At 41.7% G+C, this 13,808-nt stretch overlaps 1 protein-coding gene across 3 annotated transcripts in view; it reads left to right on the forward strand.

Moving 5' to 3' along the window:
- The window catches only part of mcf2la (mcf.2 cell line derived transforming sequence-like a), a 60,870-nt gene that overhangs the window by 32,198 nt on the left and 14,864 nt on the right, over positions 1-13,808 (forward strand). For all 3 annotated transcript variants that reach the window (XM_084347628.1, XM_084347627.1, XM_084347629.1), the window contains exons 2-4: positions 469-549; positions 3,736-3,850; positions 6,926-7,016. In XM_084347628.1, coding sequence (XP_084203754.1) covers positions 469-549; positions 3,736-3,850; positions 6,926-7,016 — 287 coding nt within the window. The remainder of the gene's footprint in view (positions 1-468; positions 550-3,735; positions 3,851-6,925; positions 7,017-13,808) is intronic.

Here is a 13,808-nt window from a genome sequence, read left to right on the forward strand (position 1 = left end):
CATCTGATCCCATTTAACCTCGCAACAGTCAGCGGACCTCGTCAGCCAACAGAATAAACAGCACATTAACGGCCTATTCAGTTTAGTTTTGACTGCTTAGCTCTAGGTTCAGAAGTGCAGTCGGCTGTCCTTAATTGCAAAGAGCTGAGAACTTTTAGCATGGCCGCCAGCTCTACAGGGTGATGATAATGCTGCGTTCCAGTCGGTGTAGGAGGTCGGAATTCCTACTTGTAAATTCGGGGCACATTTATCTACCCCAGCTTCACCAGGAGCAGTTGTGTGACGTCATGCAACAATGGCAGCACTTTGGTATGGTCTGTCAGACTTTTTGCTCACTTTTGACGTCTTGCACTTAGAGCACCTTGAGGTCCGGTGTTGTCTGGAACACAACACAAGCTGTAGGATGTGTTTTTTGCGTGGACACATTAGATGTTTAAAACCTCTCCATCTGTGTCTCTTTTTCCTCAGATGACATCCTGCAGAGGGAGGATGGTCTCCTGTGTGCAGAAATCGGCTCTGAACTCCAGAAACAGTTTGCCATCCTGCCAGGTTGGTTTGATTTCTTTTCTCTTCTCGTGGTAACACACTGGGGATGTGGGGCACTGCATGAGTCAGGGTCAGTCACCTCAAACACAGCTTTGTTTTGCCATGTAATTGTAAAATAGGATTCTGTGGGGCTTAATTTAAACAAATTTACCAAATTAAATGCACCAGACATTTGCTAGTGACACATCCCCCCCTCCCACATTTTTACATCGGCAAGACCCAACATTTTGAATTCGCTAAATAAATGCAATTAAACCAAACAATGTAATATTGTTAAAATTGTTTTGCAAGAATTACGATGAAGTAAAAAGGTGACGTTTGGGATGGACTAGTAACCCCAGATAGACCTGGCTTTGTTTCCAAGTAGAAAGAATTGATTAGATTAGATCGGAAAACTGGGCTGTTGGTGGAAAAACAAGGATGGAACAAATCAGGGTTATTAACATAATACTTTAAGTTCACTTATGGGGATTTGTTTTACTGTGAATTCAGCTGTTATCTAAATATGTGTGTTTACCGCTGCTACATTGTAGATATTTGTTGTATAAAGTCACTTTTCAGCTTCATCTATCCATTTTGCAGGTTTAACCAGGTAGATCTATTGGAGGCCTGCTTGTTTTGACAGCTTACTCTTTTGCCGACAGCGACAAAATTGCATCTGATGTCAAAGCGAGTGTGTGTGTGTCCCTGATGGCAGGAAAATGTACATAACATGCAGCACAGAATTGTAATCCAGACTCCAGAAATAGCTCCACTTCAAACTTTAAAACAGCGCCACTTGAAAAATGACTCTTTGACAACTGTCTCTGCTAATGTGTGCATTAGGAGGAATACTTTACTCTTAATGTAAGGAGGTTTCAACTCTGTGTGTATTTGCTTGGGTTGTATTGGAGGCCTTGACCTCTCTATTGTAGCTTGTAGATTATATTGTAATTTTACTGTGGAACGTGAGATTTCCATGTGTATTTTTTATTATAAAGCAAGTCTAGGTGCTGTATAAATACTGTGAAATTATCAAACCCCTGAATCCACGGAGAAATGCATAGAGACCGTATTCAGAAACTCTGCCCTTAAACAAGCTGTCGGGACTTCTGTAAAGTCGTGCTCGCAAAAGCACAGACTGAACTGATTAGAAGACACGGTGGGCTCAGGCCTGTGAGAGCTGACCAATCAGAGCAGACTGGTCTTTTAGGACGGGGGGGCCTTAAAGAGACAGGCACTAAAATGGAGCGTTCAGACAGAGGGTGAATAGAAGTGCTGTAGCAATTTGACAGCATGAGAAAAATAATGTGTTTTTTAACATTAAAGCATACAAACTTTTCTAGTGGACACCCACAATAAAAGTATGTACCTGAAAAGCCGAACATAGGACCTTAAATGAACCTATTGCTGTGTATCTAACTAGAAGTCAATAAAAAAACTTTGTTACCTCTCCAACTCAGCCCCTTAATTTCCTTCAGACACTAAAAGTATTTTCAGTATCTGTCACTAAGTAAAGAAAGACAACAACACACATTGCTGAAAGTTCTTCTAATGTCATCTTGTCTTTGACAGTTCGGTTCTAATGAAGATAATCATGAAGAATCAATTTACAGTTTTAAAGTTTGACATTTTATTTAAAGCGTTACACAGCCAGCAACTCACACAGAAATACACAAAGCAACATGAAAAAACAAACGCACGCTGACGTACACAGAAACACACACTCAGGGCCCTGTGTTGGGTTACCATGACAATAATGCCTACCCCGTGATGACATGTGAATAATTCATCGACAGTCACCTGCAACTTGACACACCACTGAAGGAGAAGGCAGAGTGTGTGTGTGTATGTGTGTGTGTGTGTCTGTGTGTGTGTGTGTGTGAGGCCCGTGTGTTTCAGTTTTTGTCTGTCCTTGTGTACGTCCTGTTGTCATTAGTTATTTGTCTGACGTTCTTGTAGAAAATGTATCAAACAATAAAGTAAATGACATCATTATGTTTTTAATTATAATTTCGGAACCCAAATGGATTTTAGATGGGCCGGGTCTCATTTTCGCTCCATTTTACAACCTGCTGACAAATGGCCAACAAGTGATGAATAATAAGAGCCTCTTTCAGGGATGCACGATATACAGTATGTCTGCCTGATTGATTATCGGCACCATATTGGGACATTTACATAATCAGTTATCGGCCTATAATGAAGGTAAATAGAAGTGATAATCTGAAGCCAAAGCGCACCATCTACACACTTTGATTTGATTTTACATATACTCACTTACTGTTGCAGTTGGTTGAAGTGGCGCTCTTTTTGAACTATTCTGGTATTTATGGTACTGCAACTAATGATTACTTCCGTTATTGATTAATCTTCTGAATATTTTCTCCATTAATAACTTGATTATTTGATTTGTAAAACTAAATATAATTAAATGACAATTACCCAAAGTGACACCTTCTCAATGCATGTTTCTGTTGTCCATTCAACAGTCCAAACCTCAAAATGAGTTAATGTACATCAAGGTAATTTAAAGGAATAGCAGGAGATCCTCACTTTGATAAAACTGGAGCAATAAAATGTTTTTGAACGAAAAAATCTGTCAATCAACTAATGGATGAATCGACTGTTTCAGCTGTACTTGTGTATACTGTTGCGTTATTCAATTTTAAACAAAATATTATATTTCATCAGCTATTCATATCTTTTATATGTCAAAACTAGTAACTAAAACAAGAGGAAAAGTACAAGTACCTCAAAGTATGTGTGGAGTTGCACTTTAAGTACAAGTACTTGTTTTTTGTATTCCACCACTGGTGATATGTAATCTGCTACATTTATATCAGCCTGATTTGATCCAGGTTACCCTGCACACGTTGGCCTTCCAGTTCCATTTTGTGATTTGTCTCTATGATTTTTACCACTCAGTCTAAAATATTTAGGTTGAGTGCTGTCATATGTAGAACAGTGAAATCAGATCAATAAGAAACAATGAGCCGTAGGGAAGGCATAAAGAGATTGACATACATATTTTGGGAAAATACTTTTCCTATGATTATCTTTCTGATGTATTTTGAATTTTGAGGCGATTGTGATCCATTCAATAAACTGATTCAGAGAGTCTATTTAGAAATCAGAGGAAACCACCAACAAGCTGGATGTCAAGCTGACCTGTCTGTGTCCGTCCCCCTGACCTCTGTGTCTCACCAGGGGGCCGCGGGATAAACGGCAGCCCCATCATCGTCTTCCCAGAATTCCCGGCTTTCGGCGAGCTGGAGGAGGAGGAGGTCCAAAATGTCCTCAGCTACCTCGCCAGCGTCCCCAGGTGGGCATCACACACACACACACGCACACACACACACACACACACACACACACACACACGCATGCACACACCATCCTTTTCCGCAGCTTCGTTTCGTTTGACAACAAACAAACTGTGAAGGGAGTCTGGCCAATTGGGGAGGTGTAGGTACCACGTGGAGCCAACAGATGGCAGCACAATACAAAAGGCCTGTCACAGGGAAACAGCAGCAAGACATAAAGACACAGCTTTTAGACCAAATGAAAGAAAAGGGATTTATAGAATGAAAAAATAAAGGATAAAAAATGGTTCCAGAGAAGACACAAAAATAAACTATTTCATTTGGACTATCTGCTTAAAATCAGATGATTTAAATCTCAATGTAGAATTTGCATGTAATTTAAAGTATTTTTTAAAATAAACTACCACAATAGCCCTTACCCTGAAAGAAAGACTTTAATTCCAACCCTGAGGTAAAATCAACCGTCATTTGTTTGGTTAATTAATATTTAATTAAATCATGATGCACATCTCCTTTTCTTGTTCCTTTCCTTTCTCCCTCTTTATCCACTCCTCCCTCCCCCGGCCCCTCCTCCCTCCTCCCTCCTCCCTCTCACCTCCCCTCCCTTCATTTCACCTTTCCTTTACTGCTGAGCACTGCTCTCCCAACGCACGCACACGCCATGACATTCACACACATAATTAACGGGGGGATAAAGGATGGAGATGTATGCATCTGTATATCTATATATGTGTGTGTGCATTTGTATGTATGTGTGTGTGTGTGTGTGTGTGTCATGGCGGCCACAGTTTTTTTTTTTTTCTCCGTGGCTCATCACCTTTCATATCCCACTCTCCCCCCTCCTCTGAGTCCCCTCCCTTTCTCCCCATCGGCTACATGCACCCAGCTGCCAATTGGCTGCACTCGGAGCTCCGATTGGCTGTGGGGGAACAGCAAGACGCAGGGCCTAGTTTTGATTGGCTGAGGGCGAGAGGCAGGTGGTGGAGAAGCAGAGGGAGAAGGGAAAGGAGGAGGGAGATGCTGTTTAAAGATGTGAACGGTCACCTCTCTCCATCTGCGAGCCGCAAACAGATGACTGTAGATGCAGGAATTGAACAGTGACAACAACAGAAAAAGGGAAAATGGATTATTTCTGGATGATAACAATGGAATATTAAGGATTTTGATCTTTTTTTATCCCAGGATAGCAGCATATTTTCCTCATTCAGCTGACATCATTTATGTGGTCTGAATATTTTCTCCAGTAGAGATGGATTGAGGATTTGCTGTCGCAGCGTTCACTGGGTACCGTAGTGTGTTCATTTTCTTAATTTGTCTGTGTATGTGTGTGATGATGACGAAAACTGGCTAATTATGACACACAGATGGAGCAACTCAGCAGTAATATTGGCCCTACAGTGTGTATGTGTGTGTGTGTGTGTATTAATCGGTTTGGCTTGTGTGTTAAGGTGTCAGGATGCATGTCAATTTGTCCAGCAGGACCTTTGCAGGAAAATACTGCATTCACACGCACACTCACACACTGACACACACACATTAGCTTAATGAGGCCACTACATATGGCACAGCCTGTGGAATGAATGGCAAGATTTTCGCATACACACACACACACATTAACGCAGAGCCAAGGTTGCCATGGTTATCACAAGGGTCTCTTCCATTATCATCACTTATGACAGATGATGGCTACAGTTTGTACCGAGGCTTTCACCTTTTTTACCTTTCCAGGCTTTTTGATTCCCAAGTTATATTTTTTCCTGTCATGACGACCAGCAAAGACCTCTGAAGTCCTGTCATTTCTATGAAAATTGTATGTACGAGATATGTGACAAAACCTGATGATGAGAGCTTTAGCTGAAAGCTCCAACCAGGCTCTACTTTGCTGTACGGCCACTCCAGTGGACTGAAAACGATGTTTTTTTATATTTTTGTTAATGATCACTAGGAAATGCAGTGCAGGAATATATGATAGCAATGGGTGATTTGTACCAAATAGGGCTGCATAAGGAATTGAAATATTATTAAAATCTCAATATGGCCATGTGCAACATCCAAATCACAGAAGCTGCTACAACTGCAATATAATGAAATACTGTAGTGCTGCAGAGATGCTCTGGCCTACAAATCTCGTTCTCCTGATGTAAGAAAACATGTTTTGACCCCAACAGCATCACATCATCATGATTTAGATTTTTGATGAAAATGAAAATTTAGATCGTGAATCACATCGCAATATCTGTCAGCATATTTGCAATATGATTTTTTTGTATCATACCTCTCAGTCTTAGTACTAGAGATGGGGACATATTTGCAACATATTTGAGGATTCAGTCTTACAGTGTGTTTCGTGATTATGAAAAGACCTGAATAAAGGTGGATGAAATTAAAGAACAGTTCACCTATAAATGAAAATGTGTTCATTATCTACTCACCTCAATGATGTAAAGTTACGGTGCAGTCTCGTAGTGCACAAAAATATTTCAGCGTTGCAGCATTCTCATAACCAACTGTACAGTAGGTAGATAGATGGGGACTTGTTATAAAACATTTCAAAAATCAACATAAAGGGTATAAATAACTTATTTTCAAATCAGTTGGGGATCTCGGGGCTTCAGGAGACTTGGATTATGCTGGACGGGCTGTATGGAGCCCTTTTGTGGTCCTATATTTTAAAAGTCCCCATCTACTTTGCTGAAAATGCTGCAGCGCTGTTTTACCGTGAAGCTCCAGAAATGTTTTGTGGACTACAAAACTTCACCCGACTTTCCATCATGGGGTTGAGTAGATAATGACTGAATTTGACTGAATCACTTTTGGGTGAATTGTTTTCTCAATGGGACAAGAATCTTGCCGGGGACACCCTGGAGAGCGCTCAGGCACTGCTGCTGTTGGAGCCTCGCATCACATCAACATGCTCCTTTAAAATTGCCTTGTTGGATTAATGTGGTGCCTCGTACAGCAGCTTGACCTGATGTCTAGACCTTGACAATTAGATCTCAGCCTGCAGTGCAAACACACACACATATAGAAAAGTGGTTCTCCCGGTGATAACAGTGATTGCTTCTCTCCTGCAGCGTCGCAGCATCAGGAGAGGGTTTCATCCTGGTCATCGACAGACGACTGGACCGATGGGCCGCCGTCAGGGCTACCCTGCTCCGCATCGCTGTAAGAACCTATTGGTTTGTCTGTGTATATATGTATGTATGTTTGTATTTGTTTGTGTGCATCGTTTGCTGATGATAGCAGTTTCGGTGTGTGCGTACTACTTTAAACATGGGTGTGTGGGTGTAGTTGCTGGTGTCAGCTGTGTGTGTGTATAATTTGGTTTGTCACCACTCAGAGTAATGGATGCTTTGGTCCATTGTGTGTGTTTGGTGGCTTGTACAAACTGTACATTACGTGCGTGTATTCGTTAGCTGTGCATACGAAGGACATGTACGCTTGTATCGGGCGACTGTTTTTTTTTTTCTCTCTGGATGTCGGAATGAGGCAGGAGGGGAGTTAAAAATAGTGTGTTATGCTGGAGTGGGTGGCGGAGTCTAACAGCGTGTGAACACACTGCGAGATACCGTCCTGTTATACATAGAAAGTCCACGCTGTGCGAGCCATTAGTCTAATCCTGTAATTGTTTTTATTTTTATCATCCGCGTTGTATCCGCGTGCCACTAGCCTACTAGTCTACTTCTTGGACGGTGCCGAACTTTCGCTCTCCTCCTAAGATGTTGAATTGAAACAGCAGGACAAGAGTGAAGAGGTGAGATTGAAAGCGAGGGGATGCAGGGAGATGCTTTTAGAGGGAAACAGGGGAGGCCAAAAGGAAGAATAATGATCAGAAATATAAGCCGGCAGAGAGAGGCAGAGGAGTAGAGGATTTACATCAGACAGACTTGAGAATCAAAGTACTGATAGCTGCTCTCCGAAGCCCTTAATAACGAAAAACATTAGAAAAGGAGACTGCTCTGTCTGAAAGAAGTGTGGGGTTAGGGTGTCTTCACAGCTCCCTTGGCAAAGTAGATTTTTGGCAACATTCGTCCTCCATCTTTGAATCATGACTTACCAGCTCTGCCAACATTAGGATGAAGCCTCTCCACACCCTGCACATCTGTTGTTAAGATGCTCACCCTGTATTACACCGTTAAGCATGTTTAGGATATGCAGATATATGCTAATATATGCTAATTGGACACTGATTATCATCAAACCTGATGGTCCTTCTCTAGAACAATCCCCACCGTGGCGATAAATCATTATGAAGCTCCTTTTCTTCACTAACTGAACTCCAGGATGTCAGTTTGACCTGTACACACAAACATCTGCACACGCTGGAGACACTCCCCCATCAGTCATAATGGACCGTTCCAGGTCTATTATCTTATTCCAGTCCATTGGCTCTGCCCGTGTCCTTGAAAGGGACGTCGATGGACTGTGGGTTCTACTGATAGCAGTGCAACAATCAAGAGATGACTGATTGTTTTAATTGGTCTCACTGCATGATTGTGTGTAGGAATTTGTGAAAACAGCCATATATAAATGTTATGATCTGATGAGGTATAATTATTATTTATTGTTATTACAACATTAAGGTCAAGTTGTTTGACATTTTGGGAAATGCTCACTTTCTCGCCAACAGTAAGGTGAAAAGATTGATAGCTCTCTTATCGTTGTTGGTTCATTATGAAGCTGTAGCCAGTAGCTGTTTAGCTTACCCTGGCATTAAGACTAGAAACAGTGGGAAACCTAATAGCACCCCGTAAATCTCACTAATTAAAAAACTGTATGTAGTTTGTTTTGGAGAGTAAAATAGTGGCATTATGTGTGGGTGTCATTTGTTCGCCCAGGTGCGGTACCTTCCTGGGGTCTTGACACAACCTTTAATAAAACCACAGTTTGTTGTTTTTAGACTTAAAATTTGTGTATGGACTAAACAGCATTGATATCATGTGTGAATGAGTGATTTTAGTAGGCGGACGATGTTACTTCTTGACAAAACCAGGCTGGCTGTTTCCCCGTGTCTAGTCTTAGTCTTACTAAGTTAAGCTAACCGATCTACTCTGCAAGAGAGTGAATATCTATTTCTTTAAAGTAATGCAGAATTTTCAGAAAAAAAAAGAACATTTTAGAGACTCATACAAAACTAACTCCTTTCAATTGTCACTTATGAGCCTCTTGAAGTGTGTGATGGTGTCTTTATCTAAAGAGAACCTGGCCTCTGCCTGTATTTTCTTATTATTATTACGTCACCCTCTGGGCAGTGGTGTGTAGCCCCCAGTCTCATGCAGGGTGTGAGGACTTTCTAAAAATGTTGTGACCGGATTAAATTGCTGTCTCTGTCTCTAACCGCTGCGCTTAGTCTGTCATAAAGAGCTACAGGTCTTTGTGTCTGTTTGACTGAGGGCGGGACGAGCTACACAGACACACAGGCAAGGCAGAGAGGTCAACAGCGGAGAGGGTAATGCTTGTGCTTCAGATCTATTCACACAAAATCTGGAGGGTAGTGTGGAGGTGTGGGCCTGTTGGCCCGTTTATTTCTGATTTAGAGTGTAACTGTCGCAAAACAATCAGGAAAATATCGTGTTATTTCTCCGATTCACTGCTTTGTTATTGCCAACATTAAAAATAATTCACTCTCTAGCACGCTCAACCACTGCTGCCATGTCTCTCTCTGTCTCGCTGTGTAAAAGGGGAAAATTTCAATTCTGTGCAACTGCAACTGACAAAATCTGCAAAGTAAGGTTTTAACTTTTCCTTTAATAAAGCTTTAATGTTAAAAACACATTTTACCTGCACTGATTGTGACCACATGTACCCTTAAATTCAGTGTCAGGTAGTTCTATTTAAATGAGGGTATACTTTCCTGAAATGTTTTTGTTTTTACCTCAGTCAGTAAAACTAGGGAAAGAAAAAAGCTTATTGCTGTTAAGCTCCAGTAAGGTAAATGTGTCTCACAGCCTGTTATACCCAGTAGAAATCCTCTGATGGAGAGAGATAGCGAGAGGTTTATCACAATGATAGCAGAAGCTTCTCTGCGGGATCGCTCATCCTCGCCTTACATCTCCTGCTGATCACCTCTCTCTCTGTCCCTCTTCATCCACTGCTTCATTTCTTTGTTCTCCGTCTCTCTGCTCCTGGAGTCATCCTCTGCTTTCCCTGTGTTTTTTCAGAGATATTTGCTGAAATGTATTTTTGCCATTTAATAGCAGACTATGTACAAAGCTAACAATGCTAACAAATCACAGTTCTTGTGTATATGATATCCAGAGACGCTATCCCACTATATAATTCAGCAGATTTAGATGACAAAGGCATCTTAAATCCAGACTTATTTTTAGCAAAGTCCAGCCATTACTCAGTCTATCGCAAGATCAAATCAAATCAATTTTATTTCTATAGCACGATCATATCGCCTCACTGCGCTTTACAATCTGCACAGTGAACGACATCCTCTGTCCTTAAACCCTCGATTCAAGTGAGGAAAAACATGCAATGTTGAGAGAAAAAAACCTTTTAACGGGGGAAAAAAAGATGGAAGAAACCTCAGGAAGAGCCACAGAGGAGGATCCCTCTCCCAGGACGGACAGACAATGCAACTTGTAAACTGTGATCTATTGCATGACAGAATCACAAGATCACAATTAAAAAAGAAACAGGACTTCCAGCTTTAAATCCTTTGGCGGTTTGGAATACATGAAGTCACAGTGTGTGAATAATGTCCCTTGATGGAAGCAGGCAGCGCTGTAACTTAACCTGAAGGCACCAAGAGCAGGTGGCGTCTCGCATCCTCTCCTCCTCAGTCCCCTATGGCGGATGTCCTTATTGGACACGCCTGCTTTGTCCACCAGCCAATGACACGCAGCCTTACTGCAGAATGAAGGTCGTACATCTTCCCGTGGGACGCTTTGCTGCTCAAGGCCGTTCAAGGTCGCCTGCTGGTTCTCCCCGTCGCAAAGGATAAAACACGAGGAGTGGGCAGTATTGTCATGTAAAAGCCAGAGATTAGTGTACAGCACGTGCACAGATGCTCTCACTCTGCAGACGCTGATTGTCTGACGATCCACAGATGGAGCTGACCGGTGATGTACTGTAGCGGCGAATGAAAGCGAGCATGACCTCAACAACTGCAGCTCACAAGATTACAGAAATTCAAAGTAACATCTTTTAACAATGGGATTATTTTGCTCTGCTAAATTGAATTACATTAGGCTCCTTTGGTCGTTTGTTTGCAGTGTCTCCACCCTTGTTTGTCCGGAAAAATCCCTCTAAAAAGGACCATTCAGGTCATTTATAACCTTTGTCAGCCTCAATCAGTGACCAAATAACTAAAGCAACAGTTTCCAGTAACTACCACTCGTGTTTTAATGTCGGTGTCCTACTTTTCTTAATCGTTTTGTTGCTTCCCAGCAAACCTGACAGTTTCAATTCTTCCCTATCTTATTAGCCAACGTTTTTGTGTCTTTTTTTAGATGCTTTAACCTCAGGCTTCCACTTAAGGGACCAGTTCACGGAAAAAATGAAGGTTCAGTCATTATCTACTCCCCCCACATGCTGATAGAATGGGATGGTGGGTGAAGTTTCGTTGTCTACCAAACATTTCCGGAGCTTCGCAGCAAAACAGCAGCTGCAGTTCGCCCAAATAACTGAGGTTGCGGGGGTCTTTAAAATGGCTCCGTCCTGCTTAATCCAAGTGTCCGGAAGCTTTTTTTTGTCGAACTGTTCCTTTAATTTTCCGTATATACTCCAAAATCTCACAGCAAAGCCACCATCCAAACAGCAGAATTTGATTAGGTGTAACAGGGTGAATCAACACGCGCTGCAGTGGATGATGGGACATCATCTCTGTTGCAGCCCCTCTTCGCTGTTTAGGGTAATAAATATGCAGTTAGTCAAGCATACAGGAACATCGCTGCGGGGTGAAGACAGAGACGGCTCCATCAGCCGGTGCAAACAAGAAGCTTGAATCTGTGTTACAGCCAGCTAAAAAGCAGTTGCAGTGCAGCAGTCTTTGTCAGGATTCACTTTCTCTTTGTCATAATTTGAACTCCCTTCATGTCCCAAGGCGAAAGCGGTGAAACGGGCAGAGGGCCTTTGAGCTCATGATGGGAGCCGGTTTAATATCGCGGCCATCCAACTCCCCGGAGAACGCTGTGGATGTCATTAGAGGACATGAGCGGAGTGGTTTTCCTCCCCTCGGCCTCACTGGAAGAATATAAATAAGGCTGGTCAACAGAAATGATATTCTAATCCTTTATCATTTATTTATGTGTGCTTTTTATCTCCGAGAAGTGTGTGTGTGTGTGTGCGCATCACTTTAATGTAGAAGTGTGTGCCCAGGGAGGTGTATGCGCATTAACATGCCTGTGCTGATCCGTCAGGGGGATGCACCGAGCAGATTGTGTATTATCATGTTAATGCAGAGGTACAAATTAAACCAGGACCTCTCTGGGTTTATTGAATTTAATGGATTCCAATTACAGATAGATTGCTTACTGTGTTCTGAGTGGTGTGTTGTTGGTAGAAGAACCATGGAAGAATTTGAATTAAAAAAAAAATGTATGCCATATTCATATGTGAATTAGAATTTGTCTATAGTGGAGCTTTATAATATGGTCCTTGTAATACGTGTAAGATAACAGGTAATAAGGCTCTACTTTATGTGTTACTAAAAATAAACACCTTTATTGTTCATAATTTAAAGAAAAAAAGGATTATAAGACACAAGCAAAAACACTGTAAATACATGCAACAAAAGATTTTTCTTGCTTTAGATCTGGGAGTTAATTGCTAATAAATGCATAATGAATTATGTTTTAATCTTAATAAAGGAACCAAAAAAGCTTAGTGAAGTAAGTCTTAACCTTGACATAACAGTTAAGTTAGTTAAACAATTAGTTTAAGAAGAATTAGAATTATATAAATTATAAAATACTCTTTTTCATTAATGTTCATAAGCGGTCTATACATTGTTAAAAAGTTTATTAAAAGCTTTTAGTTGAGTTTTTTTCCTATATAGTTTAATAGTTTCCCTTATTACCTACTAAATAACGCGTATTGCGAGGACCTTAATATAAAGCATTACTTAATCTACATTTGATTATTCTTTCCGACACTTAATTTTCTACAGATGTGATTTAGTGGAGGCGCCTTATTGTCAGGTTGTTTGGAAATTGCAAAGGAAGCATGTAGAGTGAGCATTGAATCTTCCGACCTGGCTCTTTCATCAGCATCGCAGCAGGTGGGGAGTGTGCATGTGCCTGCGAGAGCCAAAAATAAATGAGTGGAAGAGCAGAGTGGAGCCGCGGAGCCATCAGCATTACAAAACTCCTCCGCACAGGGAGACATCCGCCGCTCTCTTATTCTCTCTTAATTTGTCCCACGCACACACGCACACACACACACGCACGCACGCACGCACGCACGCACGCACGCACGCACGCACACACACACACACACACACACACACACACACACACACACACACACACACACACACTGTCTCTCCCTGTATCATCACTCTCGCTTGCATTCCGTCATCCATCTCTCTCTCCATCTCCCTCCATGTGTTTTCAAGGAGAATGGTTTCCATGGCAACGCAGTGCAGGCATTTCATGACTATGATGTATGTGTGGCACTGTGTCACTGCCGGTCTCCTCCTCGATTAGATTAAAGCCATGTACCACGTATTTTATCAGCGTACTCGTGTTGTCTGTTTTCATGGGTTGTGGTTCTGATGCATGTCGGCTTTGTGATGACGATGACGGATGCGGTCAGTGGCTGACACCATTTTGTAGAACACAGAGCGTCACATATGCAATACAACTGGTGGATTAAACATCTGTTTTAGCGGGAAGCAGATCTGTAAATAAAGATGTAATCCAGCAATGGCTACAGATCGGTGCCACTAAAATGTAATCAGCAGAAAAGCCAGGAAAGACCAGGGATGCCTGTGATGTTTGAGTGGGA

This window comes from Pagrus pagrus (assembly GCF_965226575.1).
Source record: "Pagrus pagrus genome assembly, chromosome: 24".
Taxonomy (NCBI): Eukaryota; Metazoa; Chordata; class Actinopteri; order Spariformes; family Sparidae; genus Pagrus; species Pagrus pagrus.